The sequence below is a fragment of the Catharus ustulatus genome, chromosome 4, assembly GCF_009819885.2.
Source record: "Catharus ustulatus isolate bCatUst1 chromosome 4, bCatUst1.pri.v2, whole genome shotgun sequence".
Taxonomy (NCBI): domain Eukaryota; kingdom Metazoa; phylum Chordata; class Aves; order Passeriformes; family Turdidae; genus Catharus; species Catharus ustulatus.
In genome coordinates, this window is record NC_046224.1 from 37,438,233 (window position 1) to 37,464,341 (window position 26,109).

Sequence of the window (26,109 nt, forward strand, 5' to 3'; positions counted from 1 at the left end):
ATTGTTCTGTCAGTAAAAAAGGATGTGAGCAACAGGCTACTGCAAATGCATTCCCCTAGAGAGGTGTAACAGAAAAAAAAGCATAATATTTCTGGAGATCAGTACAATGTCATCCTTTCCTCACACACTCCTGCTTGTAGCCACTCTGGATATTTTCATGACTGGAACCTGAATGCACAGCACCAAATCGCCTCTGCCTGACTGCTTCCTCTCTTTCTAGGAGGTATCTAGCAAGAGCTGACACTGCTCACAAGCATGAGGGGTAGCTGGCAGCAGCTGCTCTGGTGCCTGGAGTCAGGAAAACACTCCCAGCTGCAACCTCTGTTTAAAAAGTGACAAACAGAGATGATGCATGTGGTCTGGGGAACATGCAGACAATGGTTTGGTAAACCTCTTATCTGGAAAAATGAAAGTCTCCTCTCTCTTGAGGAAACTAATGAGCACCTCACAGTACTCAAGGTGTTGTGTTTACCACTTCAGATACAGGTGCTTACCATTGAACCAAATCCTATTTATCTGCTGGCCCGAGGTGGACCAGGCCTCCCACACAAGCTTTGATAAGCTGTGAAGGGTTGCCCAGTCTTAAAATAACACATACATCTTTAAATCCTTACCAAACAAAAAATTCAGTCAACAGAAGTAACTCACAACAGCTGAAGAGCAGATGTCTTTGAGTCTTCACTGGGGCCAAAGCTGCAGAGATCAGATTCATCACAAATGCATCCCCAGTGGTGCTAGGTTTGTTTTTTTTTTTCACAGAACACTCTGATCCCAGGGTTAGATGTGCCCCTTCCAGTACCAGCTGCCATTCTGATTGGTGTCAATTCTTCTGTCAGAGAAGGCAAGTGATCTCATGCTACCAAAGATAATTATTTCAAATTTGTTGCTAAATGACTTCTGGTAAAACCAGTGTGATGGACTACTGAGCACTCAGTTCATTAGCTGTCATCCAGCTTGACATTTCCATCTTTCAAGCAGCATTGCAGAAAATCAAAGATACACAGGGCTGTGCTTCAAAAGCTGCAGAGGCAGCCATACTGTCTTCAAGAAAAGGGACTGTGAAGGCTATTGCTAATGGGACGTGGAAGATTACAGCAACCCATAAGCAGATAAAATGCGTTTGAAAATTAATTCTTCATGAGCCCTTTAGACACAGGTACAGAACTAATATTAATAAAACAGAATAAGAACATGATAAGAAAACTTAATAATAAAATAAGAACATAATATTCTGGAGACATAAAAAGAGAAAAAAAGAAACTTGGTACAAATGACTGGTCTTATGCTGTGGCATTTTAAAAGTCATCCTATGTAAATACTGTACTCTGTATCCATGTGGCAGTTTCTATTTATAGGTGAAAGCAAACAGGTGAAAGTAAACAAGTGCTTTTGTCCTGAACCTGTTTAGGACAAAATTCATATGCAAAGATTATAATCACTACTCTGCAACACATTTATATGTTATGTTACGATACTTCTTTAATTACTGTTTACATTAACCACTTTAGTCTTTAAGCTGCCAGATATTTGTGTCATCTTCTGCAAGAGTTTATCAACTGGACTCCTACCTTAGGTACCCTCTGTAAAAACCGAATAAAGTGTTCTATTTTCTTCCTATCCTTTGAGTTGAACTAAATATTTTTTAATTAAATATTTTTTTTAAAAAAGTTTTCATTTCCTGGTTTTATTTGTTTCTTTGTGATTTCTCTTTGCTGTGGATTTTAAAATCAATACTTTCTTGCTTTATTCAAAAAAACACAAAATCTATTCTGAAATGCTTTAAAATCTTCTAAAACTTTTTCCAGTTTTCTTCTAGAAGATAGGTACATAGTGCTTGCCAGTGCCTTCTTGAGTATTAAATTCATCTATTACTTTCAGTCATCCTACCTCCCTCCCTTCTTTTGTATTATCACCTTGTGTAGGTGACATGACAGGGATGACAGAGATATCAATGTATTGAAAGAAATGTTTGATGCCTGTGATTTAATCCCTGGATCAGAAATTGTGTTCCTCTGTGCACTGTTTATACTCATCCACTCAGGGCAATTCCTCTCCATTGGTATTATTAGACTTCAAGCTGACTCCCACAGCTTTCTAAGAATATAATTGCCAACTCCTGAGACCCTTCAGAAATCACAAGCAGAGCAAGCATACACACTGTGGCACTCTTAAATTTGTGTTGCTCCTTGAGCAGGAGAGGTCTCAGTATTAGATAACTTCTGCAACTAGTTATGGGTAAGCTTTCTTTTAGCAAAGGATAGTGTTAGATATTTTATTAAGAATAGGAAATACAATTTTGAAAATGTTAAATACAAAATATGTAAAACATTCTCAGGACTCAACAGTCAGCTGACTGCTTTGCTCCTAGTTATTAACTGGTGCATATGTATCAATGATGAGACTTTAGAACAATTCTACCACCCGCTCCTGAAATTCTGCTTCCCTTGGCTAAACTCCTTCTGTGACCACTGTACAACTTCAGTGTCTTATTGAGGAACTTCAGCCTGCAAATGTGCTGCCTTCAGCCCAGGTCTGCTCAGAACAGACCCTTCTCTAAGAAAATCTTCTTTCATCAAAGACACTCTCCCTTCTTTGTCTTTCCACCCATTTGGGTTTTTGATCAGCAGGACAAGCAGACAAGATTTATATTTAAATACAGTTGTGAGGAACAAAGCTTGGTGAAATCTCAGTCTACACAGAGTACCCCACATCTATCCTCAACTTATATGAATCAACTCTTCTTCAAATACCATCTTAGCTGCTTAAATTCATTGCAAGGGAAAAGGGCTCTGTGATTCCAGGATCTCAGGTGAAGAACTGCTTGCCAATTATAGACATCTAAATTGTAGTTACAGGATCTTCAAATGCAAACACTATTGCCATTAAAGAGCTGTGGCATTTTTTTAGAGACCAATTTGCTGGCCACTTAGTGTTCCAATACAACTAACTGTACTGAACAGAGAGAGTTTCAATCCCAGTTTCCTTCCTGCTTCCCTTAGGAGATGGATTATTAAAATGGTTATTTCACAGAATCACAGAATATGCTGATTGGAAAGGGATCTGCAGGGATCATGGAGCCAAGATTCTGGTCCTGCAAAGGAGCATCCTCAGGAATCACAGCATGTGCCTGAGAGCACTGAACTCTGTCAGGCTGGTGCTGTGACCACTCCCCCAGGCAGCTGATCCAGTGCCAAAACACCTCTGGGGGAAGAACCTTTTCCTAACATCCAACCTAAACCTCCCCGGGCACAAATTCTCTCACTTGGACTATAAATGAGGCTTCTGCTCTCTCCTTCTAGACAACTTTGAGGTTTTCTATCTACTACATAAGTGTGAACATACTGCCTGTTTCAGACTTCTTTGCAAGAAGGATCACTTTCAGCATAGAAGGACCAAGTGACATGCCTGTTATTAGATTCATACATTTGAATTCACTGTGAAATCTTCAAAGAGTCTGCACATGAAATGCTAGCAGCACAAATGACAGATTTGGGACCCAACATTTTCTTCTTTTCCTCAAATTTTGTGAACATTGTAGGTCCTCAATTTAGATTTCAGTAGTTGCAAAGGTTTGGTTTTTTTTTAAGATATATAAAGTAATTATCTTTTGAATAATTTGATGGATCTGTGATCTAAACCACACTTTTAGATTTTTCACAGGGATGACAGATTAGTGACTTCCTCTGACACGAAAATGTGGCCATTATATTGTACAGTTTAGTAATTTTCAATATTCAGAGTCTGCATTCATCTAATTCGAAGAACAGACACATATCAATGAAAATCTCTAAACATTTCTACATTCCTGCTAACATCTCTTTATGTGACTTTGCATGCAGTTAACTTTATTCTTATCCATATAAAAGCCTGATGGTTATATTTCGGCACAGTAAAACACAAATAAATACTGAGAGTCATAAAGAGTTCCTTTTATTTCTTTAGGCAGTGTACTAAAGCAGTGCAGAAGAGGCTAATAGGTTCTGCAAAGCCATTGCTTTTTGCCCTTGTGCAAGTGAGCAGGACAGGAGAGAGAGTGACTGAAAAATTATTGTGACAGGCTCTCAGCTGGCCATAACTCTGAAGCAGGAACTACTGTACTCTCCTCTTAAAAGTGACCAGACTAAAGACACTGAAATAGCTTGCAGCATCAATGATTTATTAAAACACACACTAAAACAATTGACTTTTGCATGTCCAGTTAAGTATAATATGGCGAGACAGAGTAAAAAAAAAAAAGGGGGTAGCAAACCTTTCCCTTATTCACTGTACCTCACACAGTAGGTACTTCCATTCTTTTTTCTAGATCAACAATTTTTATCAGCTTCTGGACTGCAGCAAATTTTCTGTGGTCTTCTCAGGGTCCCCATCAAGTTCACCCTTCCTTCGGGGAAGTTTCTGCAAGCCCTCCTTTAGATTTCTGCCATCCTCATGCTCCCCTCAGGAGTCTCTCAGCCTGTACTTGTGCAGCAGCATCCCCACTCATTACATTTATCACCTCCCATCTGTCCTATCTCAGTCTCCCCCATGACCATGTTCAGTTGTCCCCAGAAAAAAAAAAAAAAAGCAGTTTCCCCACTTTTTCTTGTGGGGAAACTCATGCACCATGATACTGGTGCTGTAGCAGTATCTATCTATCTATCTATCTATCTATCTATCTATCTACCTATCTATCTATCTATCAGTATCTAAGCACTGATCTCAGGCAGCCTTCCTGCCTGCTGTTCAGCCACAATTCTTCATGTACACATACAATAAAGTGAGTGGCAGAGGTATTTATCACAGTTATTTCCAGTGACTGATCTGGCCTGTGTGAAATTAGTACACAGTTGCATGACAACTTATCATACTTATTATTTTGAAAATCAACATATCATTGACTTCTTCAGGGCTGGAAGGACAGGTATTTACATTAGGACTGACTACAGGAACCGAGTCACATCAGCCATCTTGTCCAAAGTGCAATCATCTGTTGTCTGTAAGTTTCCAAGGACAAACCAAGTTGGAAATCACTGTTTCTCTGAGGCACGAAGGCCACTGTTGTTCAGTCTTTTAACACTTTTCTGTAGCAAGAGAACAACTTTGGACAGACTCAGAGCTGGACTCCAGTAGGAACAGAAGCTTTTCTTTGAAAGAACGTAAGACCCTCGTTTATTCTATGCAAATAGAAGTGCCTCATATTGCAAGCAGAGGAAATACTCCCTCACAGGGGAGCAAGGTGCAGTCAGTCACTGGTATCTTCACTCTAAAGAAGCAGAGTTTCTCTGGACTCAGAAACATACAAAGATACTCTGGGAGATGGGGGCTGTCACTCCAAGTACTGGATTTTATCAACAAACTGGAGATACCATGAGAAATTTCAACCAGCAGTAGGTTTTAAAGGTTTTTCCAAAGTAACAAAAAGAGAACAAAGACTGTGACCTACAATGCTGCTCTTGCCCTAACTGCTTCAGAGAAGAGAAAGTCACACATTACTGCCAGCTACCCTGCAAAGGAGATGAGTAAGACAATATTATTGGAATGTGCTATGCTGCTGTAAAAAAATAGCTGTATTTATTTTCCTTTTTAACCAATTGATATTTTGTACTGAAGATTATCTTTCTGGATATTATTTTTAAGGATCTGATGGCTCTGCAATTGTTTTGAATTGAAATATTTCTTTGATGATGAGAACTTTTGACATTAAAAAAATAACTTCACTTGCTTCTTTAAGCCCAGTTACATTTTTCCCCTTAAACTGTTTGGCTCTTTTGCTCTCCTTTATAGCTGCAAGGAGGAGTATATTATTATTTTTGGAAATGTTGCCTTTTATGTTCTTTCTTTATTACTTACCCTAGTCTCTTAATCTTTTCTGGATATATTTGGATGTTCTTTTCATCTGGAAGTTTATTTATTTTTTGCTCTGTACAATATGTTCCATACTTCCAAACCTGCTAGACACTAATTTTGCTTAATTATTTCTCCTTAAATGTTTGCCATCTTAAAATTATTATGTTTCAGGTTCTGGGGTGTTCACAGTATATGTTAAAGCATTCATCATGTTTTCCCTTTCTTTTCTGCCTCAACATCTAATTTCCTTTAATGGAAAAAAGAAAAAGAAAAAAGAAACAGAAAAGAAGATTTAATATCTAATTTGTCAATGAAAGGGAATAAAATACATTTAATAATGTGCTAATAGATAGCACATATTTTAATTAAATTGTAATATGGAAAAAAGCACAGTATTTTCATAGTGTGAATGGAATGGCAGATCTTATTTATGTATCAGTTGCCAGATTTACTGAGCTATTTCAGAAAAAGCTTAAAATTTTAATATAGATGGTATCTTTCATTTTAGTGAACACGTGTGTATGAAATGATTAATTATACTGATATAACACAAAAATTCAGTTTAGTGTTTGCAATCAGGCTGACAATGTAGTCATCATAGGAGAAATTTGAAAAGTGTGAATCAGCCATATAAAGGCCCCCATACCTCTCAGTTTTTTACCTTTTAAATTTCCATGGAGCTATAAAAGTGACACCCAAGCACCAGTTTAGCTCTGTGCTGGAATCTGGCGTTCTGGCTGCAGCAGGGGAAGGTCCCACCCAGGGTGTCCCACCCTGGAAATCAAATTGTCCATTATAGGACAGGGTCAGGTATGAGACACAAGAGATCACAGCATCCTGGACCATTTTTGTTCCCAGCAAAAACTGACACCTGACAAGGGAGAAACTATTTCTGAGATAGAGATGCGTCTTCAGTCCTATTCCTGCTCCTAGCCTTGCAATAATTCGTGGAATAAGCATGGGTTACACTTAAGTTTTTATGGATTACTGTTAAGTTTATACTGTAGCCCATAAGTTGCATCTCTCCTGAACATGTATTCCTTGTTTGACAACACTGTAAAGTACCTCCAGACAGTGATTTTTGTTAGATTTCTGGAGGCATTTGTCTTCCTTTATGTCTATAAAGGCATCTAGACAGATCAATAGCAGTTCTCTTTTACTTCAGACCTATGCACATTGTCTCTATGTATATTGTGAGTCACACAGAGGCTTAGGTCCTTAAAGTCACCTAAAGACACTATATAGGAGGTCTTACTTGCAGTCTCCAATCTTTCATAAAAGCAAGATCATCAAAGTTTCCCACCTTCTTTTCATTCACAATTTCACAATTCTTCATTCACAATGTTTTAAAACATGAACTGATAATGAACCACGGACTTTAAAAATGCCAAATATTAGAGTCTCTACTCCTAAAGTAATAGATATTATGTCTTCAAGGGCTCAAGACTAAAATATTTCCTATCAGTAGCATTTGGTTCAACCTGGACTTGAAATTACCAGTCCCATTCATGGGTCACAGTCTATAATTATCTTTTCTCTCTCAGACCTTATTAATCACACAAACCATCTTTAACAGACTTTATAAAAGGCTTTATTTTGACTGGTTTTGCACATAAATACTGTGTTTGTATTTACTTCAGATACAAATGGTGCCACCTGCTCCTCTTAGTACCCTGACATTTGGTGCTAATTAGATGGACTTGCATTATCAACAGCACAGAAATACAGCTCTGCAGCAGGCTTGGTTACCATGGATCCTAATGCACTCAGCATTCCACAGGAAATTCAGCAGAGCATAAGAAATAAATCTATTCCTGTGAACCTGCACAGGTTCTGTGGCACCATTAAGGTACATCTTCAAAGTCTTCTAAATTCAAGGGTAAACACTGTTATTATTTCTAAACTTTTATTAATACATTCTACCACTGAGTCACCATGTAGGCGAAACAAAATTGCAAGTCGATTTTAAACACCCTGACAGCACTAATGGAAACAAGTCAGGCATTCAAGCTGTAAAGGAGAGTAAGTCTCAACTAGGGATCAGTTGCCACAAAAGACTACTGGCATCTGTAAGTAAGAAAAGTCAAAACGATTTTTACACATAGGAGAGTCACACTGAAAAGCTGCTGTGAAAACTCATGCTATTTGTTCCTTTCCAATCTTACCTGAATGTACCTAATTATACTCTAAGATCTAACAAATAGGCTAATCCAAAAGTTGCTTTCACAGAGTTACTTGACATAGCTCAAGAAACTTGACAGATGAAATTTAATGAAAAGGAGGAAGAATGGATCATGGCGCAAGCAGAAGGTGAAGAAAAGATATAAAAGTAACAAAGAAATTAAACCATTAAATAAGCAGACAATATAAAAAAAAATTTCTTTCTCCCTTTCTCACAGTGAAATGTATATAACCCTCTCCATCTGTTCTAAGGCCAGTATTTCACAGTTGAGGTAAATTAGCAATTTCTGCTTCAGGCATCGAACTCTGATGTTGTTTGGGGTTCCTCCTTTACAGTCAGAATTGTCTGCATTTCTCTCTTGTACACATCTTAGAGTGCTATGGAGCCAGAATTTCAGTTTCTTTCGGAGTTGTACCCAAACACTCACATCTCAAAGGAAAAGTTCAGCACCTGAGCTATGAATTGCACATCCTCCATTCTCTGAATGGGCTTTTCTAACAAACTGGGAAGTTCAAGCAAAAAGGCAAGTTTGAAAATTAATGCCTTCCCCTTGCAATTAGAATGATTTGCAGTAATATGAAGCAACATGCTGTAAATAAGGTAAAACCAGGGATAGATCCACTTCCCAAAGCCAAAAGTCTACCAGCACAATGCTAGGAAGCATGAGGTATGATACACAGCCACACAAGGCTCAGGCTGCTATCTCCAGGTAAGTCTTTTAAGCTTCATCACAATTGAGTTCTACTGAAAATATTTAACCTGTGAAAGAGGAAATTCATTTCAGAATCACCTCATTAATGTCAATTTATATAACTGACGTAGCCCAAGAGAATGGAAGAAGATAGGCCAGGTAGCACCTACAGGTCTAAAAGATTTTTATGGGATAGTATAATTAACAAATCACTGCATGAAACAGATAAAGCAGGTGGGCAGCAGATGATTTGGGACAGGACAGAAGTAACATTTCATGTCCTTGTTTTCTCTCTCCTTATTGGAAGGTTTGAATGAACCTAAGTTTGCATAGCACATTTCTACACAGCCTATATCACTTATCTGTCTGTATTTGAATTACCAGTTGTCAATTGTGGGAACATTTCTAAAATGTGGGAACCCTAAATTTTCAGCTCTACGCAGCAGTGAACTGTCACAGCATGAACACAATGCATGTTTCAGAAACAAAAACTTTCAGAGTTTGCACATGGCCTAACAAAAAGTAAAATATCTTCTGTTTGGCTGAAGACTTTGCTTTGTTTTGAGCCCTGAAGACCATTCAGCCTCCACAGTCACCAGATGCTTCCCTTCCACCAAAGCCTGCCAGCTCACATAATTTCACAGCTGGAATGGTATCTGTGTGCACATAGCTAAGTACATTCTTACTTCAGTACCCAAGAATTTGTTGTATGTAAAGTTAAAAAAGAGCTGCTTTAACACCTGGCCAAGAAAAGTCTATCCATCAGAAAGAATGGTTTGGTTTCAATAAATATCAGAACATGTTCCTGGTTTAGTGGTGATCATGGCAGTGTTGGACCAGATGACTTCAGAGGTCTTTTCCAACTTTAATAATTCTGTGAATCTTTGAACAAACAGTCCCCACAAAACGAGAGGACTAGAAATCTACAGAACTAGGAAATCTTATGTTAAAGATGAGATTTCCACAATTACCAACGTACTTTGAATTAAAAACAAACCAAGGAAATTACATCTTTCTTGAACAATAACTCATCAGGAACCAAATATGTTCCACCTCTGATCTCATCGTACTGCCAAAAATTAGTCTTTCAAAAAAGCTGAATAACCTATCCCTGTGCAGTATACCTGTGCAGTAACTCATTAAACTTTTCATCCTATTTTTTGAAGGGATAATAGGCCAATATAAAAGAAGATAAATAAATGTTCCAATTTTTGGAAATGTTTAAAATAAAAAAGTTCTGCAAGAGCCTTACATTTGTATTCTTAACAGTGTTTCATTCTCTTGTAGTATTTGATATAGCTGGGTTTCAGGAAATGCATAACTGTTAAGCGGTGAGTTTACCCAGCTCCCACCTGACATTCTACTTCTACAATCATATCTTTGATTTTGAGGAAGAGGTCAAATGCCCAACTTAGATAGTTTCTGCTGAAAAATAGCCCTATAGAAGGATAAATCCATCGTCCAGACACATGGGAAACTACTAGATATCAATGTCAAGGTTTTTATCTATGTAATTCATCATAATCAGCATGTCATTCATAAACTCTATGATTATTGTCTTCATCAACCATGTGCTAGATAAATATTTACTGTTCATGCATGTACTGTACACAATAAAATATTACACACGACTCTGATTTTTTTTCCTGGGTCCGAAATCATACATTTTTGTCCTCATTTTAAGCCATTGACTTATGGGGAGGGTTTTTTACAGAGTTACACTTCACCATAGAATGCTGTTCCCTTGCAGTAAATATACTTTCCAAAATACTTAGCAAGATTTGGGTCATAGGGAAAATGGTAGAGAAAACAAAGACTATGTTGAAAATGGGACTGTCGCATTTTAAAACTGAACCTGTTTGAAACTTTTGGTTACATGCATTTGATTTTTATGTTAGATAACATACTATAGTATTTTCATTGGATGGAATAAGCCTTAATTCGTTTTTCTTTGAATTGTAAAGTGGACTTGTTTAATTTCAATTCCAAATGCCAAAATCCTTTTTAAAATAGAAGATTGATCTTCTTTGCAGTCTTGCTTCTCAAGAGGATTTCCTGAATAATAAATTAAGAATAAAGGTTTTGACCCTAATTACATTTTTTCCCACTTTCCAAAATAGGTTCTTAATGTGTAACAGGAGTCATTTTAAATGCTTTCCTTCACCTAAGACTAGGAACGAGGGAGAAGGGACTGGGAACAGTTCTCCTGCAGCCTACCAGTGCTTGCTACAAAGTTATATGAAGTTTTAATTCTTTTTTTCTGACGAGACATTCATGATAAATGAAAAAAAAATACATATATTTATATATACATATACTGTGGAAAACAGAACTACATAATAGCAAACCAAAAGAGTAATATGCATTGTAGTCCACTCTCATAGAGGATTTGGCTTTCATTGATACTAAAAAATTTCAGAATATAGTATTGCTGAGATCAAATTTTTGGTTGGTTTCCCTTTTCATAGGATGTTCAAACTTCTTGTCTCTATTTCCAGGTTCTGCTCAACTTTACTACAAAGCTCTGCTTATTTTCACCCTACTCATAAAATCTAACTCTTGTCTTCTGAAGTGAAAAGCAATGTAGTTTTCCTTCTGATCCTCCCTTTAAAGCTTTTCTTATCCTGTTCAGCCTTTGATTACTGACCGCTCTGTGATTTCCACAAAAAATCAAATTATTACTCTCATTTGGGGGGCCATATCCTCTCAAATCTCATAATTCTTCATGTCAATAAAGCAACATTGATGTACAACATTGAAGATCTGGCTGCTACACATCCTTTGTATTTTATCACTACAAAATTAAGTTGCAAAATCCTTGGTCTGGTGTTTCAAACCCTGTTTCCTTTATTATCATTTTAAATTACATGTAAGATTATTTCACAGGGGGTAATGGGTAAAAATATTTCAGATAAAATGGAAAGCAACCTTAAAAAAATTCAGATTTTTATATGCAATATAAAGTGTCATTTCTGAAATTCAAACAAGTGTACATGGTGATGTTTTGCCAAAGGTTGGACTCAATGATGTTGGTGGCATTGTCCAACCTTAAGGATTCTGTGATTCTAATATATTCTTCACAGCAGTTCTATGAACTTCACAGATTATTCTACCACTCTTCAAACCAGCACTTAGAATACTCCGAAAACTGCCACTTTTAGAGACCTGGTCAATTTTTCTAAATCTAAAAGGAATAAAATGCATTTGTTTCTTGTTTGCTGTAGTCTCAAAAGCCACAGTCAATTTAAAAAGTTACCTTGAAGTGCTTTTGGTGCTGGAAATTTTTTGTTCAAGATTGAGAGAATAATTGCTGTTCTACCTGAGAGTTTTTGAAGAATTGTTCTTTCTAGAGTACAGCTCAGGAAAAAGTCTACCAATAGCCAGAATCTAGCACTAAGTGACAAAGCACCTGTATTTTCTGAGCCAAACAAGTCTTATGTGGCACTTAAATTACAGTGGACACCTACAAACAGGTTTATGATGTGCCGATCCCCCCTCTCTTTTCTTCTTTGTTTGAAAAAATAGAACAGGAAAGACTGTTCAACAACAAAATCTCTAAAATTCAATCTCTGGTCCAAATATATTATATTCAAGCACATGGAAAAGTAAAGAACAGATTGGAAGCAAGGGAACCCTGAAGAGCATGACCTCAGCACACCACCTGCCCCATCACTGCAGAGCTTTGAAGGCATTTGGATCTTCTAATTTTGTTGGGTCAGATGGTATGTATGTAGTGCACAGACTTTCCCTTTCACTGTTTTACATTTTAACAAAGTAAAAAATCAACCAAGACCATTCTTGGCTGCCAAAACTTCAATAAATGCTGAAGTCAGAGTAGAAAAACCCCAGAGCATTAAGCAGGCATTGTCTACTGATGTGACCAAAGATAGCACTAAAGGAAGCACAATTCATTCCATGGTATTGCTTTAATAAACTGAAAGTGATTTATTTTCCACAGGGTATGCGAGATCACACCAGCTGTATTTGTCTGAGTGACACATCACATACATTATGTAGATTCATCAAAGATTTAAAATCCTTAATTTCTCTGTCTCCTGATGTCATCTCTTCACAGCATAAAAGAGTTTCAGCCAGAATAACTAAATATTTAATTTTTAAGCAAAACCTAAATATGGAACAAAAATATGCATATTTTTCAACAAGTCTTTTAAAATATTTTTGCATAAGTCCACAGGATGCAGACTTAGGTCCATATAAGTCCACAGGATATCACATCCTTGAAATCTCTGGTATTGTCAACAAGAAAATGGTCACATATTCAGATCTGAGGAACATTTTCTGTTCATCTGTGTTCAGAGGATTGTCATGTATTGACTGTCCTGTGGCTTCTATATGTGAAAGTACCTGTAAGAATGTTAAATTGTCTCTTTAATTAATAGAGACATAATTACTCTAAACCAATATTAGCATTATCACCAGGATATTACAGGAGCTGGGAAGGAAGATTGCTTTGTTGAGAAAGTGATAATCAGAGCAACCATGGAATGGGATCCATTTCAGTTGGTTTGAGCAACCCAAAAGTGGGACATCTGATCCAATTTGCTCATCTAGGACTATTTGCAATCTGTAAAGAGAGATGGGCATCCTCACAGGGTAAGTCATATCAGTCTAAGCAGTTTACTGTGACATATGGACGTGGCCTGCCAGAAGTTGGAGAATTAAGTAAATCCTTTCTCATGAGCTCCTTCCAAGTGCAAGCCTGCAAGCCCTAAATATGCATTAGTCCAGAGTCCAAATCATTATGCCCACTCATGCAGTTAAACCAATGTAAGCTCAATATAACAAATGCACCTTTTATCCCCTCTACCCTGATTTTAACACAAATTAAGGGAAGAAGAAGCACACCTGTACTTCTATCTGACCTTTCATAAGAGCTCTTCATACAAAAACAGCTAACTCAAATATTGGATACAAATAATATTCTGGAAATACTGAACTATAATTGGTACATTTAATGGCTACACTTGACCATTTAAAGCCAAATTCTGACCTCCTTTCCAACACTGAATTATACTAAAGTTCATTGTGTATGTTCCATTGATTTTGCAGGGATTACTTCTGCAATAAAATTCTACTTGGTAGATTTAAAAGCATCTACATCTGTTTACAGGTGACCAGTCTGAACTCCCTTCCACAAAAGATGAGCAATCACTTATAAATCAGGGACATTATGCAGGTGAATAATTACTAACTGTATTGAAAATGTTCATGATATAAAAGCAATCCTAGGTATTTCCATTGCTACTCGATGAAATTATTAAATAACTTTGTTTACCTTTACTAATTATATTATGAAATTAATATTATTATTAAAAGATATAGTTTTATTTCTGGTATTGGCAGTACCTCAGATCAAAGTAAGTTGAAATATATCTTAATATCAAACATAATTAATCCTTAAAGAGATCGCAATAGAAAGATAAATAATTTCCTCTGTTTTACCATTTTCTTTTTCCTTTTTCTATTTTTTTTTTAATTGTTGATATCCTGTAAATCAAGTACTAACTAATAGAGAAAATACTGTTTTGTGGGAACTTTTGTATCAACAGTTTATTTTGCAAGTCACTCCGTATTCCCTCAAAGTCTTTTGTGTCCAATGGATGTGATTGGCTGCAAAGATTCTACAATCAGCTTGGCTCCTGCTTATGCTGTAAATCCAACTACCTGATTTTTATGTAAGATTACTGTACTCACACAGAACAGCAATAGAATTTCAGAAATATAAATAAAATGTCAAAAATTATTAGGTGTTTGTGTAGAAGATACATTTCAAAAGAAAATGGCAAGCAGCAACAAAAGAATAGACAGAATAAGAATTACCCTTTCTAACTCTTAGGCCTAAACATCCCAGTTACAACTCACAAAGCACAAAGAGGCAGAGAAACAGCTATTTCTGTGAACTCTATAAGAGTCCCTCCTGAGCCTTAGTGCCTCTCGGGAACCGTGCTAAATTCATGTATCTCAACTGTATCTGTGCTGGTTTTCTTAATTTTCTGCAGGTCTCATCAAGAAAAGAAACTACTTTAGGAGTGATTTGGTAGTAATAAAACAATTAGTCAAACAAAATAGCAAGTCAAGGTCCCTCTAAAAGATTCACATTCTGGTTTTCAATTTGTCCTATAAACTTTTCAGAATGTGACTGCATACACACATGAGTAATTTTGATTTTTTCTACTAATATTTTTAGGGGCAACTGTAATTTCAAAGAGATTAGTTAAGAAAATAAATATCTCTGCAAAGTTCCTAGATATGCATAGTTTTTATTATACTGCACCATGATTTTTTTTTCAGTGAAACAAACAGCTCATTTTGATGGAACAAACTGAAATTAGGCTAATTGACATAGGTCTCTATACTTTTGGAAACTCCTCCATCTTTATTTTTAGCAGCACAGTAAGACATTATAGGCAGTTAAAGGCTGATTAGGTTTGCAGAGTAGTTAGAATTCTAACCAAACAGAACAGGAGGGAGACTTCTTCTGTAGAGATGTACATGAAGAAAATTTATAATTAACATTTTTGTTGAGGTTTTGAAAGCACTACATTACACTGATGTTTTATTAAAGGACCCCATTTTGTTGTTCAAAGACCGTAATGGATGCCTTCAAGGGATTCTGTGGGCAAAATCCAGAACAAATCTCAATGGAATTGTGACTTCTCTTGTCAGATTTTAAGCTGGGGCTATGCTTTTTCCCATTAAAGCATGATATAATAAGCAACTTCGTTTCATGTTACATTTCTATCTGCTTGAGCATATAAACACAAACACACATCTATTTGTATAAGCACACACAAACATATACACACAAATACAAAACAAGGACTTGAAGTCAAGTATTAGTAGTCTGTGAGGTTAATGGAAGCAAATCTAAGTAGATTTCAATTAATTCTTACCCTTCTCTCTTTACATTTCATCATTAATGCTGCTTTCTTTTACTGTCACTCTTCTGCTTTTCTGAAAGAGTGATGTGTATTGTCTCTATTCAATGCAATTATTAAAGAGTATTCTGCAACATCTTAGTTTGATTTTCAAATATTTGTATTCATTCTTTTGTAGCCTTCTTAAGAAAGACAAGATATAGAATTTACATTAAGGTGGGTCTAACAAGTAATAGCTCAACAACCAAGAGTCAGTGCTAAGACAAGTCTGGTCAATCCACAGTATTTCTGAGTCATGCTAAATCTCCAACTACCAAAAACTGGCCCACTGGTAGAGTCAACTGGGAAGCTGAGGGTATGGAAAAATTCCAGATGAGAATATTAAATTTAAAGTAGAGCAAGAGGCACCGTGTCTTTGTCATGTCCTGCAACCACCATGCCTTCCTCCTGCAACCTTCCTTTTGAAGAATCAACAAGACTCAAGGGATGAATGAATATTGTCTCTGCCTTTACACTTTTTTGCTGGGGCACAGGGATGAGTGAAAACTTTTCCATCTCCTCACTTCTTCTCCCCACAGAGAGCCCAGTGCTAGAGAAAGACTCCTGAAGATCCCTGAAAGGATCATGTCTCACTAAAGATGTTTTTGTTGAATACAGAAAACCTATACCTTGAATAAATATGTAAAGTAAGGTTTCTTGCAACCTCCACATATGGTTTAATCTTGGCAGTGCTCCTTTCTCTTCCATTTTGTTGTAGTAAAACAGATGAGTTTTCTCTTCAAATGCCTTTCTTCTTCCCCAAGTAAAATTGTTTAAGGGCAGTCACTGAATTATTGTTTCATGCTTACTAAGTTAGTGGCCCAATTTCATAATTTTTTTAATTCCAGAAAAGTCAGAACAAGAAATCTCTAATATTTTTCAGTGAACCATTCTAATATTGAGGATTTTATCAATGTAGACTCACATTCAGAAATACACAGAGCTAGCCTCAAATCAATAGTGGCAAAAAAATTACTCTTTCAAAGTTTAGGTGAATCATTGCTTTCTGTAAAATGGCAAAAATCAGAAAAGAAACAAACAGGCAAATTCAAAAGAAACTCATTACTTTATGCATCTCTAGAGCACAAATTCTTTTAGCAACCACAAATAAACAGGATTTTAAAATTCAAATAAACTGTTCAAGTTATTACAACGCTGGACTGCAATAGTCAGTAATGTGCAGGAACAGAAGAGGGTAAGAGGGTTTATGCCCTTGTGTAATTCTTAACCTTAAAGGAAGATAAATTACTTTCAGACTTCCAGTGCTCAAAAGACTGTTGATTTTACATGGAAAAGAAAAGAGAAAAAGGCTTTTCACTATTAAGCATTTTTTAGTATCTTCATAGGGAAAAGAAATGCTTGAAATTGGATTAGAACAGTAACATCCTCACTGCAGGTAGCAAAAATCTAAGACTATGAAAAACTTGACTAAATGGAGAACAGGGATATCAGTTTTGTTGTTGGGAATTACAAGTTCTATGTGAGAAAAAATACAAGTACCTCCTAGGTGAGATAAAGAGAAAGGCATAATAAAATACATCTCAAACCTGAGAGAACTTTATACCTATCAATTTGCCTTTTAATATAATTGGAGAGAGAGATTTTCAGATTGTGGCTGTATCTCAAGTTTTTGGAATTCTTTCAGTGTACTACTGCCTACTGACATCACAACATCACAGAATCACAGAGTTGTCAGGGTTGGAAGAGACCTTCAGGATGATCTAGACCAACTGTCAACCTGGCACCCCCATAATCACCTCCAAACCATACCCCAAAGTGCCACAGCCAGACACATCTTGAACACCTATACAGTCAGTGACATGAATTACAAATTGGACTCATGGGCAAAACACAAAGACAGTCTTATTTTCTGCAGTGCCCCGATAAAAATACAGGAAAATTAGCGTAAATGGTGTTTTTATGTTCAGTCTTCAAGCTCTGAACTAGAATGGGAACACAGTGGCACCAAAACACAGAATGGCTCAGGTTGGAAGGGACCGCAGAGGTCACCTGGTCCAGCCTCCCTGCTCAGGCAGGGACATCCCAGAACAGGTAGCACAGGACTGCACCCATACAGTGCTTGAAATCTCTGGTGAGGGAGACTCCACAACCTCCCTGGGCAACCTGTTCCTATGCTTGGCCACCTGCACATGCCTTTTAAGAATTGACTTGAAAATCAGGACTGAGAAACTACACACAAAATATCAAGAAAACCCGTTGCAAGGAAAAATACCAATGGGGATAGGCCAAGGTTCAAGTTCAACAATAAGTTATAAACAACTAAATGTAATAGCTCTTATATTCTTATTGAAATTTGGGGATTCATTCATTTTTTTCAATTGCCACCATTGTTTCAGAGCAGACTTTGGCCTCTCAAGGCAAAGATAAATTCATGGGTGGGATACTCTTTAAGTTTTAGCAGACATAGAAGATCATAGTGCACACTCAATTGTTTTGAGGGCTGTGGTATGAAGAACCAGCCAGGATTTCATTGCTACCTCTCTTTTGTGTAAGAGGGACACTGACAAATGAACTGAGGTGTGTCAAGATATCATTTGCAATTGTCTGAGTCTAAATTCTTCAGCTATCATTTTCCTTAAATCACAGGAGGTTTATTTTGAACTTTCTACCACCACCACTGTCTCTTGAGTCAGTTTACGTAAAATTAACGTATTTTGGGTAATTTTGTTATCCAACCCTTTAAATTTGAGTTAGATCTAAGTTTAGGGATCTTGATGAATTGCCAGATTCTGTCAGAACTGCTTTTGTTCAAACAGGGACTTCTATTGTGGCAAGCCACTTTTCAGTGGCTTTACTCAAGAGTCCTATCACTCGTGGGTACTTTGCAGAAGAATTCATTGCTTTTTCCCCTGCTGGTTAACATGTATGTGCAACTGTCATGAGACCTCCCATGTCTTTGTCCCATCACTTGATGCCATGTTAACTTTCTGGGCACAGAAAATATATTTTCTTTCTACTTTCAGGTTCAGAGAACATACCATAGGGTTTGGGTTTTTTTTCATAAAATATACAGGTGTATGTTTCCAATTAGAAATTATTTTGGATCAAGATACAGCCTATGCATTTCATATGCTACTTTTCACTTGGTAATTCAATTTGACAGATGTGATGAGGCTGAGATAAGTCATACAACCATCTGTGGTAACATTTAGAGCTTCCCAAACTACAACACATACACCAGTCATTCCACCTGAAGACCTAAAAAAATCCCCATCTATTTTCCACTTAAAATAGTAATAGCAAAATAATCCCTTTCCAGACGTGGGTAAATATACAGCCATGATTTACAGCTACATTAATCAAGGCCAAAGAGTAAAGGATTAGAGTAATGAGCTATCATTTAGCTCAGTGAGGAACTGAATATTACCCTTTTTTTGTGAAATATGTGGTGAATGGCAGAAGACAAGGCATTGCTGAAATGACAGAGTGAATACACGGCTCTGATATTTCTGTGTGAGGGCTCTGATATTTCTGTGTGAGTTGTATCTGTGACTTGTGAAGCAAAGTGCAGTAAATGTTTGAATTGATGGCACAATACACATACAATAAATCTGATGGTCCAGAAAGTGCAGGAATGCATGCTCTTGGAGAGTTCACAGTGCTTCCGTCTGGTAAGCCCAGAAGTGGGGCGCTGAAGTGCAGAAAGTTTGGAAGGGCACCCCTATAACAAAGGCTACATGTAAGTGTCAGCAAGCAGCCGGAAATCTTGGGACAGCAAGTGAAAAAGAAAGTTCATGTTCCATGGGGAAAATATTATTTGGTGAAAGAAGACACCACCAGGAAAAATCAAGGCACATCACAGGCGACGTATGCATGTAGTGCAGCAAAATTTTGTACTGCTGCTGACACTGTTCACTGAGATGGACGGTGGTCACGACCAGCAATGCTGGGAGTGGTGGCAGTAATTAAGGAAATGACACAAGGAGCCCTGAAATTGAGTAAAAGTGTCTACACTAAAAGTAACATAAGCAATCTGCAGTAGCCACAGAAAGTAACACCCTTGTAATAAACTTTTCAAGTAACAGCAAGAAAACAACATCTCATAGAGAAAATCAAAGTCAGCGGCTGATGTGTCTGCTGTATTAGGTGTCATGACAATTGCATCTGGGTATGATGCCTGAGCAAGCAGGTTTGCAAAAAGTAGTGACAATTACTTCAAATTTTTGCTCAAACTTTACAGATTCTTTCAGTTTAATAGTATGATATAGGATCCTTCTTTTACACATGGGCAGAAGTAATAAGAACATATTGATTTGCTTTTTCCTTCATCCTCAAACACAGTTTGTAAACTAAATAAGGAGTTCAAGACTTGACCTATCATCAAGACCTCAATAGTTTAAACAGAAATTTAATTTTCACTGTATATACTTCAGGGTTAACAATACGAAAATTACCATGATGCACACACTTACTAAAAAAAATCATATTGACAACTACAGATGGGGTGAGAGAGAAGGTCATTGAAAACATAAATGGAATTGAACCACTGCCACTGGTCTTTAATAAAATCTGTACCATCATTGTATTTGTGCAAATTAACTACTAAATTTCTCATACATTGTCCATGAATTATTTCTTCAGGTTTAAGAAAAAAGTCACACTTTTCTTGCAACTCAGCAATATGCATTGGAGAACTGAAGGGAGACAGAAAAGTGATGAAAAGAAAGCAGCTGCTTTCCTGCATTCCTATAAACAATTTACAGATAATGTTCTACTTTCACAGTTACCTGTGCATTTCTTGATATTGCTATTTCTTTTTCCATGTGATCCTAACTTGCATCCAAAATTCTCCTCCCAAAATTCTGCAAACCAGACATTTCTTCGATTGTTAGCAAGTGTTCTGCTCCGAAAATATCTATCAAATCCTACATTGAAGAGAAGTGAAAGAAGCATTAAAATATTATATGGTATAAAAATAGTAATTTAAAGACAGTATCACATTTTTAATAAATACAAGAAGAAAAAGCTTTAGGCACAAACTATTTTATGAGCATAGTAGCGTCTAAGGATTAGACTTCATTTCAAGGCCACATAAAATCATTCTGTTGAACAAAAAGACATCCAGGACACCTACAATTCCGCTTCTATTTATATATATAATAACACCAACTGAAAAACTAAAAATTCCTACTTAAACCTGATGATCACCAGCTTTTACCCCTGCAATCCAGCTGTCATAATGAAATCATGATTAACACATCCCATCTGGATTAGATCCCTTACAAGTATGTCCCTGTGGCTAAATTTTCTATGTAACATCAATACTGTTCATTTTTCCTAATCAATTACCAGTTTAGCACACTTACCCAGACAATAAGAGATGTTACTATATCCAGTACCCTCACAGGAATAAGATACTGCAAACCAACATTATCCACCAGGTAAGAATCTTTCTTAATACAGTAGCTTCTTAAAATAAATTTGGGAGTGGAAAGCAGGGCACAGATCAATCTCCTCCTCACATCATTAGACTCATTATCATTCATCTAATACTCTCCTTATTTGTCCCAAAGAATGACCAGGCTACAGTTAAGAAGCTCTCAGCTTCAAGTGGCATCATTATTAGACAATTACAGGATTGCCAAATTGAACATTCAGCATCATCTCATCTCAACAGATATACTAAATTATTGTTGGATCAGGCCAACTCATGTAACTTGGTTGGAAAGTTTTTCCTGAATTCCCTGTAATCACGGACTACATCATTTTCAAATTATTTTTAAAGAGACCTAAAGTACTTGAACTTTGACAGAAAAGGTAAAGTTTGTGCCACATGTCCTTACCATCTATGGACGTTCTTTTGGGTAGAATGGTTACTGCTCCTTCTGCAATCTCCTCCTGCTGCTGGACTGGTGAAATTTTTGACCCCCAGCTGTCTGAGCCAATCCAGAGGAAATGTCCAGACTGATTAGCTTTTTTAGCTGCTTCCAGCACTCTCCTGTAAGCAAACAACAAATGACCGATTGAACAAATTACATTTACAAAAACTTGAGAAACCCAGCAAGTATTTTGGTTATGCATAAGCTTACAATAACTAATTAATCTATAGTTTTCATAGTCTAAGGCATTTTCAACAACATCTGTAATGAACTCAAGATACAGTATTATAGAAGTTAATTTGTTTCATCCTTAGCCATATTTTTCTAGCACTCTTACTGGTTTCTTCCTTTTCAGTCATCAAATAACTATCTATTGGCACTGCACTCCTAGGAGCTAGGATTAGTCTGGAACTACAAAGAATAAAGGACCAGCACTCTCTATAATTATAACTCAATTCCTTATAATCAGATTTCCAAGAATTTTTACATAGGATTGAATCTGAAACTTCTGTGTTAGTCTATTTTCCACAGCCAACCAAGCATCTTTGTTTAGAAAAACATCTTCAAAACACAAAATTAGGAAACAGGCACCTAATATCATCTTCGTTTGCAAACATGATCACCGCTCGAGCATTTGGAGTTTCCAACAAGCGTTTAATGATCTTTTCAAATTCTCCTGGTCTTGGTTCCCGAGGGATTTTGAGTGACTGAGCAATGCAAACACCTCCTAGGAAAAATTAAAAGGATAAAAAAAGAATTTTAGCACAGTAAATTTCCACACTTCAAATAATTCTTAGCTAACTAGGCAAGCAGAGAAAGCAAGGTGCTAATCTGAGATACATCAGCACAGCCAAAAGTGGCATTGTCTATGTGTTTTGTACAGGCTTACACATTTAATGCTGCATTAAAGAGTATAACACAATTACCTGTTACTTTATACCTTAAGTACATTTTTAAACAACCTTCTGAGGCCTGTTGTTAAGCACCACAATCTGGCTCAACTGGACTGAGTTCTCCAGACCTAATCTATGGCAACTGAGAACCTAGCCCTGCCACAGCATTGCACTGAACCATGGATCCACAGTTTTAGTTACCTTATGTTCATCTTGTGGCTCTTTGGTATCAGGTACTGTCACACACCTCTGGTTTGTCAGCAGAGAGTATGCAGCAGAGAATACATACAGATCACTTTTAATTGTTATTATGACATTCGTAAATGAGCTGTCTTAACTATTTAAGAAGCTGACATTGAATATTCTAAATTACTAATCAGCAAATGAACACAAACTCAGAGATGATATTTATATTTCTTCCTGATAGAGGGTGCTGATTGAAATCTTCATATTTTACCACCAAGTAAAAAGGGCTGATTTCTGCAGAAACTTAGTGATTTCTAATAGTTTTCATAGAATAGTTCAGGGTAATCTCTATTCTCCATTTACAACACTGTTATTTGTGTTTGAGCATGCAAGAGAAAAATTCCTTGAGCCTGTTTCATGAAACACTGAGTCCATATTGCCACCAGTTTTCAATAGCATAGTTGATCTTTCTGATTGTTTGCTGATTTGCTTATTTTAATTACTTCTTCTCTAAGAGCTATTGCCTGATTCTCATTACTATGTCTAACATCCACCGATGTTTCTTCTTGAATGTTGTTATTCCAACCATTAGAGCCTATTGTGGGGAATCTAATCACTAATAAACCCAGAAAATTAAGGAAATGAAAAAAAATTTAGCTCTGACCAAAAGTGACTAGTTACTAGACAAACACAAGCAAATTGTACATTTTGCATCCCTACATCTAAATAGTTCTACAGTGAATATTGTTTTCAGTATGAATAAAAATGTGTTTTAAAAGAGTTGTTCTATTTTTAATAAGTTTTAAAAGAGGTATTCTATTTTTAATGAATGCTGGTATTTATCTTCTGATGTATAATATAATTTGAGATGAATAAGTTTCTTTTCATTAGATACATTTAGTAAACTGAAATCACAGTTAAATGGTTGTGCTGTGCATGGGGAGGCTTTCCACCTTTCTCATCCATCTCCTGTCATTTGTCTCTCCTATCAAAATGTTAGAATTCTGTTTTTCCAAAGTACAGTAATTTCACTACTATAAGGCGCACCCTTTTGACTAAAATTTTTCCCCAAACCCTGAAGTGTGCCTTATAGTCCGGTGCACCTTATCTGATGTACAAAGTTGTGACATTTGCCACCTCGGAAGTGAGAGCCGTGAGGGGGAACGGTGCCGCGGGAGCACCAAGTAGCGATGGGGGGGCAGCCACGGGCAAGCCCAGGCACAGGGAGCAGCGCCGACAGGAGGGCAAGGGGTGGCCCCAGGCACCGGGAGCAGCGCGGGCAGGAAGGCGGGGGCAGCCCCGGGCGGCCCCAGGCACTGGGAGCAGTGCAGGCTGGGAGATGAGGGGCGGCCCCGGGCGGCCCCAGGCACCGGGAGCAGCGCGGGCAGGGAGGCGTTACTACTTCGTTACTTTGTTGTGCGCAGTGGCCTGAGCCAAGGGGCCATAGCCAATAGGGGCCAGCGAGGCCACGGTGCCGTGGCCAGTGGGGCCACAGTCAATAGGGGCCGGCGGGGCCGCAGTGCTTGGGGCAGCGGGGCCACAGCTGATAGGGGCCAGAGGGGCTGCAGCCAATAGTGGGGATTGGTGGGGCCGCGGTGCTGGGGCCAGTGGGGCTGCAGCCAATAGGGGGGGCCGGTGGGGCCGCGATGTTGGGGGCAGCGGGGCCACAGCTGATAGGGACACACGGGGCCGTGGTGCACCTAGCCGAGCGAGGGACAGGCGGCAGGGCTGCTCCGTGGAGCCGCGAGGGGGAACGGCAAGGCAGGAGCGCCGAGCCGAGTGAGGGACAGGCGGCATGATGGTGGTGCCGAGCCCAGTGAGGGACAGGTGGCACAGCAGGAGCGCCGACCCGAGTGAGGGAACGGCACAGTGGCTCTGCGGAGCTGCAAGGGGGAGCAGCACCGCGGCAGCATGGAGCCGCAAGGGGGAGCCGGCCCCACGGCTGCGCTGAGCCGTGCCAGCCAGCACCAGGGGCAGGCAGGAGTGCCAGGGCCCACTGCACGGGGAGGGCGCCTGGGGCTGCCTTTGAAAGCCTATGCCGATCTGTGAAAAATGTTTCCAAATTGAGTCCCTGCCAATAAACTCCACGATCGCGGATTTCCGTTACTAATTCGTTACTAATTTGTTGCGCGTGGCACAGATCTTCGCGGCAAAAAAAAGAGTGCGCTTTATAGTCCGGTGTGCCTTATATGATCTACAAAGTTGTGAAGTTTGCCGACTCCCGGGGGGTGCGCCTTATAGTCCGGTGCGCCTTATGGTCGTGAAATTACTGTACTTAACAACTAAGTTCATGCACACCTTCAGTGATAGGATTTGAACAAAAGGGTCCAGTGAGGTGAAGCTTGGCATGTAGATCTACATGAAGGTGTTACCAAAGTCCTTTGTGTAAGCTTTCTTAAGCTTAATGTATTTAATCTTTAAGCGAAAGAAAAGAAATAAAGGTATGTCTGAAGGTATTTTTCTTTATTTTATTCAAAAAATTAGTAGGAGTTGTTGCCCCAGTCCTTGGTCAGTGATTAAGAGGTGTTAAGAGAATTCACTTTATGACCTGCTTTAACTTTTTGGTCAGCCTTGATTTGGTCAGGCAGCTGACTACATGATCATCATAGGTCCCTTCAAACTGAAATATTCTATTCTATTCTACTCTAGTCTATAGTAATAGTTAGAAAATGCTGGGAATTCATTATCACAATTTGTTCTGCCTTTGCAGAATCTCATTGACTTCAATAGCTCTCTGAGCAGGCATATCCTAAGTTTGAATCAAGTTTAGACCTGGCATAAATTAAGCATGGAGTTATCAAGTGCCAGTGTAAAAAGCAACAACTTTCAAATTACACCATCCAGTTTTAGTCACAGGCAAGCATATAAACTTTTTCAGTTATGCATCAATTACTTGGGATATTATTATTTTATTCAATTGAGAAATCAATTCTATAGTGCTGGCTTGTCCTGAATTCTCTGCTTTACATGAAAAAAGTATTTTCAAGTCAGAGTACCTGCCATTTCTAAAAAAATTGTTTACATATAGGTCTTTAGCATAAATAGTGCATAATAGTGCAATATAATATAAATAATTTATCTGCTATAAAATGGAATATAGAACCTTTTATGGCAACAAATTTTTTCACATTTTTAGAAATATCCTGTCTCCCCATGATGGACAAATAATTTGTCAATAACAACAAATAAATCTTTATAGCAGATGATCCTTATATTTACCAGGAATTTTTTAACCTGGTAATGAAAAGATGGACACTTTACTGTGAACAGCTTTAAACAATTATTTAAGCTGATATTAGGCTATAGTGACAGACACTTCAAAGTCCTTCAATTCATTTCTTAAGTACCAGGGCTGAAATGTAAGAGAAATATTTAGCAGATATCCTGTAAATTTGACAATCAGCAATTCAATGTTAAAAGAGAAACGCTCAAAAAAAATTCCAAGCTCTCAGCTGTCCCCAAAGTAATTCAGCACTAAAGGTAAAACAGATTCTAAAATTGATATAAAGGAATAATTTGTTACCTCATACATTTTGTAATTGCATTTTTCAAC

The 26,109-nt window shown here is 37.7% G+C and overlaps 1 protein-coding gene across 3 annotated transcripts in view; it reads right to left on the reverse strand.

The window, feature by feature from the left end:
- GRM8 (glutamate metabotropic receptor 8) overlaps positions 1-26,109 on the reverse strand; it is a 315,998-nt gene that overhangs the window by 149,719 nt on the left and 140,170 nt on the right. For all 3 annotated transcript variants that reach the window (XM_033057743.1, XM_033057746.1, XM_033057744.1), the window contains 3 exons: positions 22,069-22,204; positions 21,442-21,596; positions 20,386-20,523 (listed from right to left, as the gene is read on the reverse strand). In XM_033057743.1, coding sequence (XP_032913634.1) covers positions 20,386-20,523; positions 21,442-21,596; positions 22,069-22,204 — 429 coding nt within the window. The remainder of the gene's footprint in view (positions 1-20,385; positions 20,524-21,441; positions 21,597-22,068; positions 22,205-26,109) is intronic.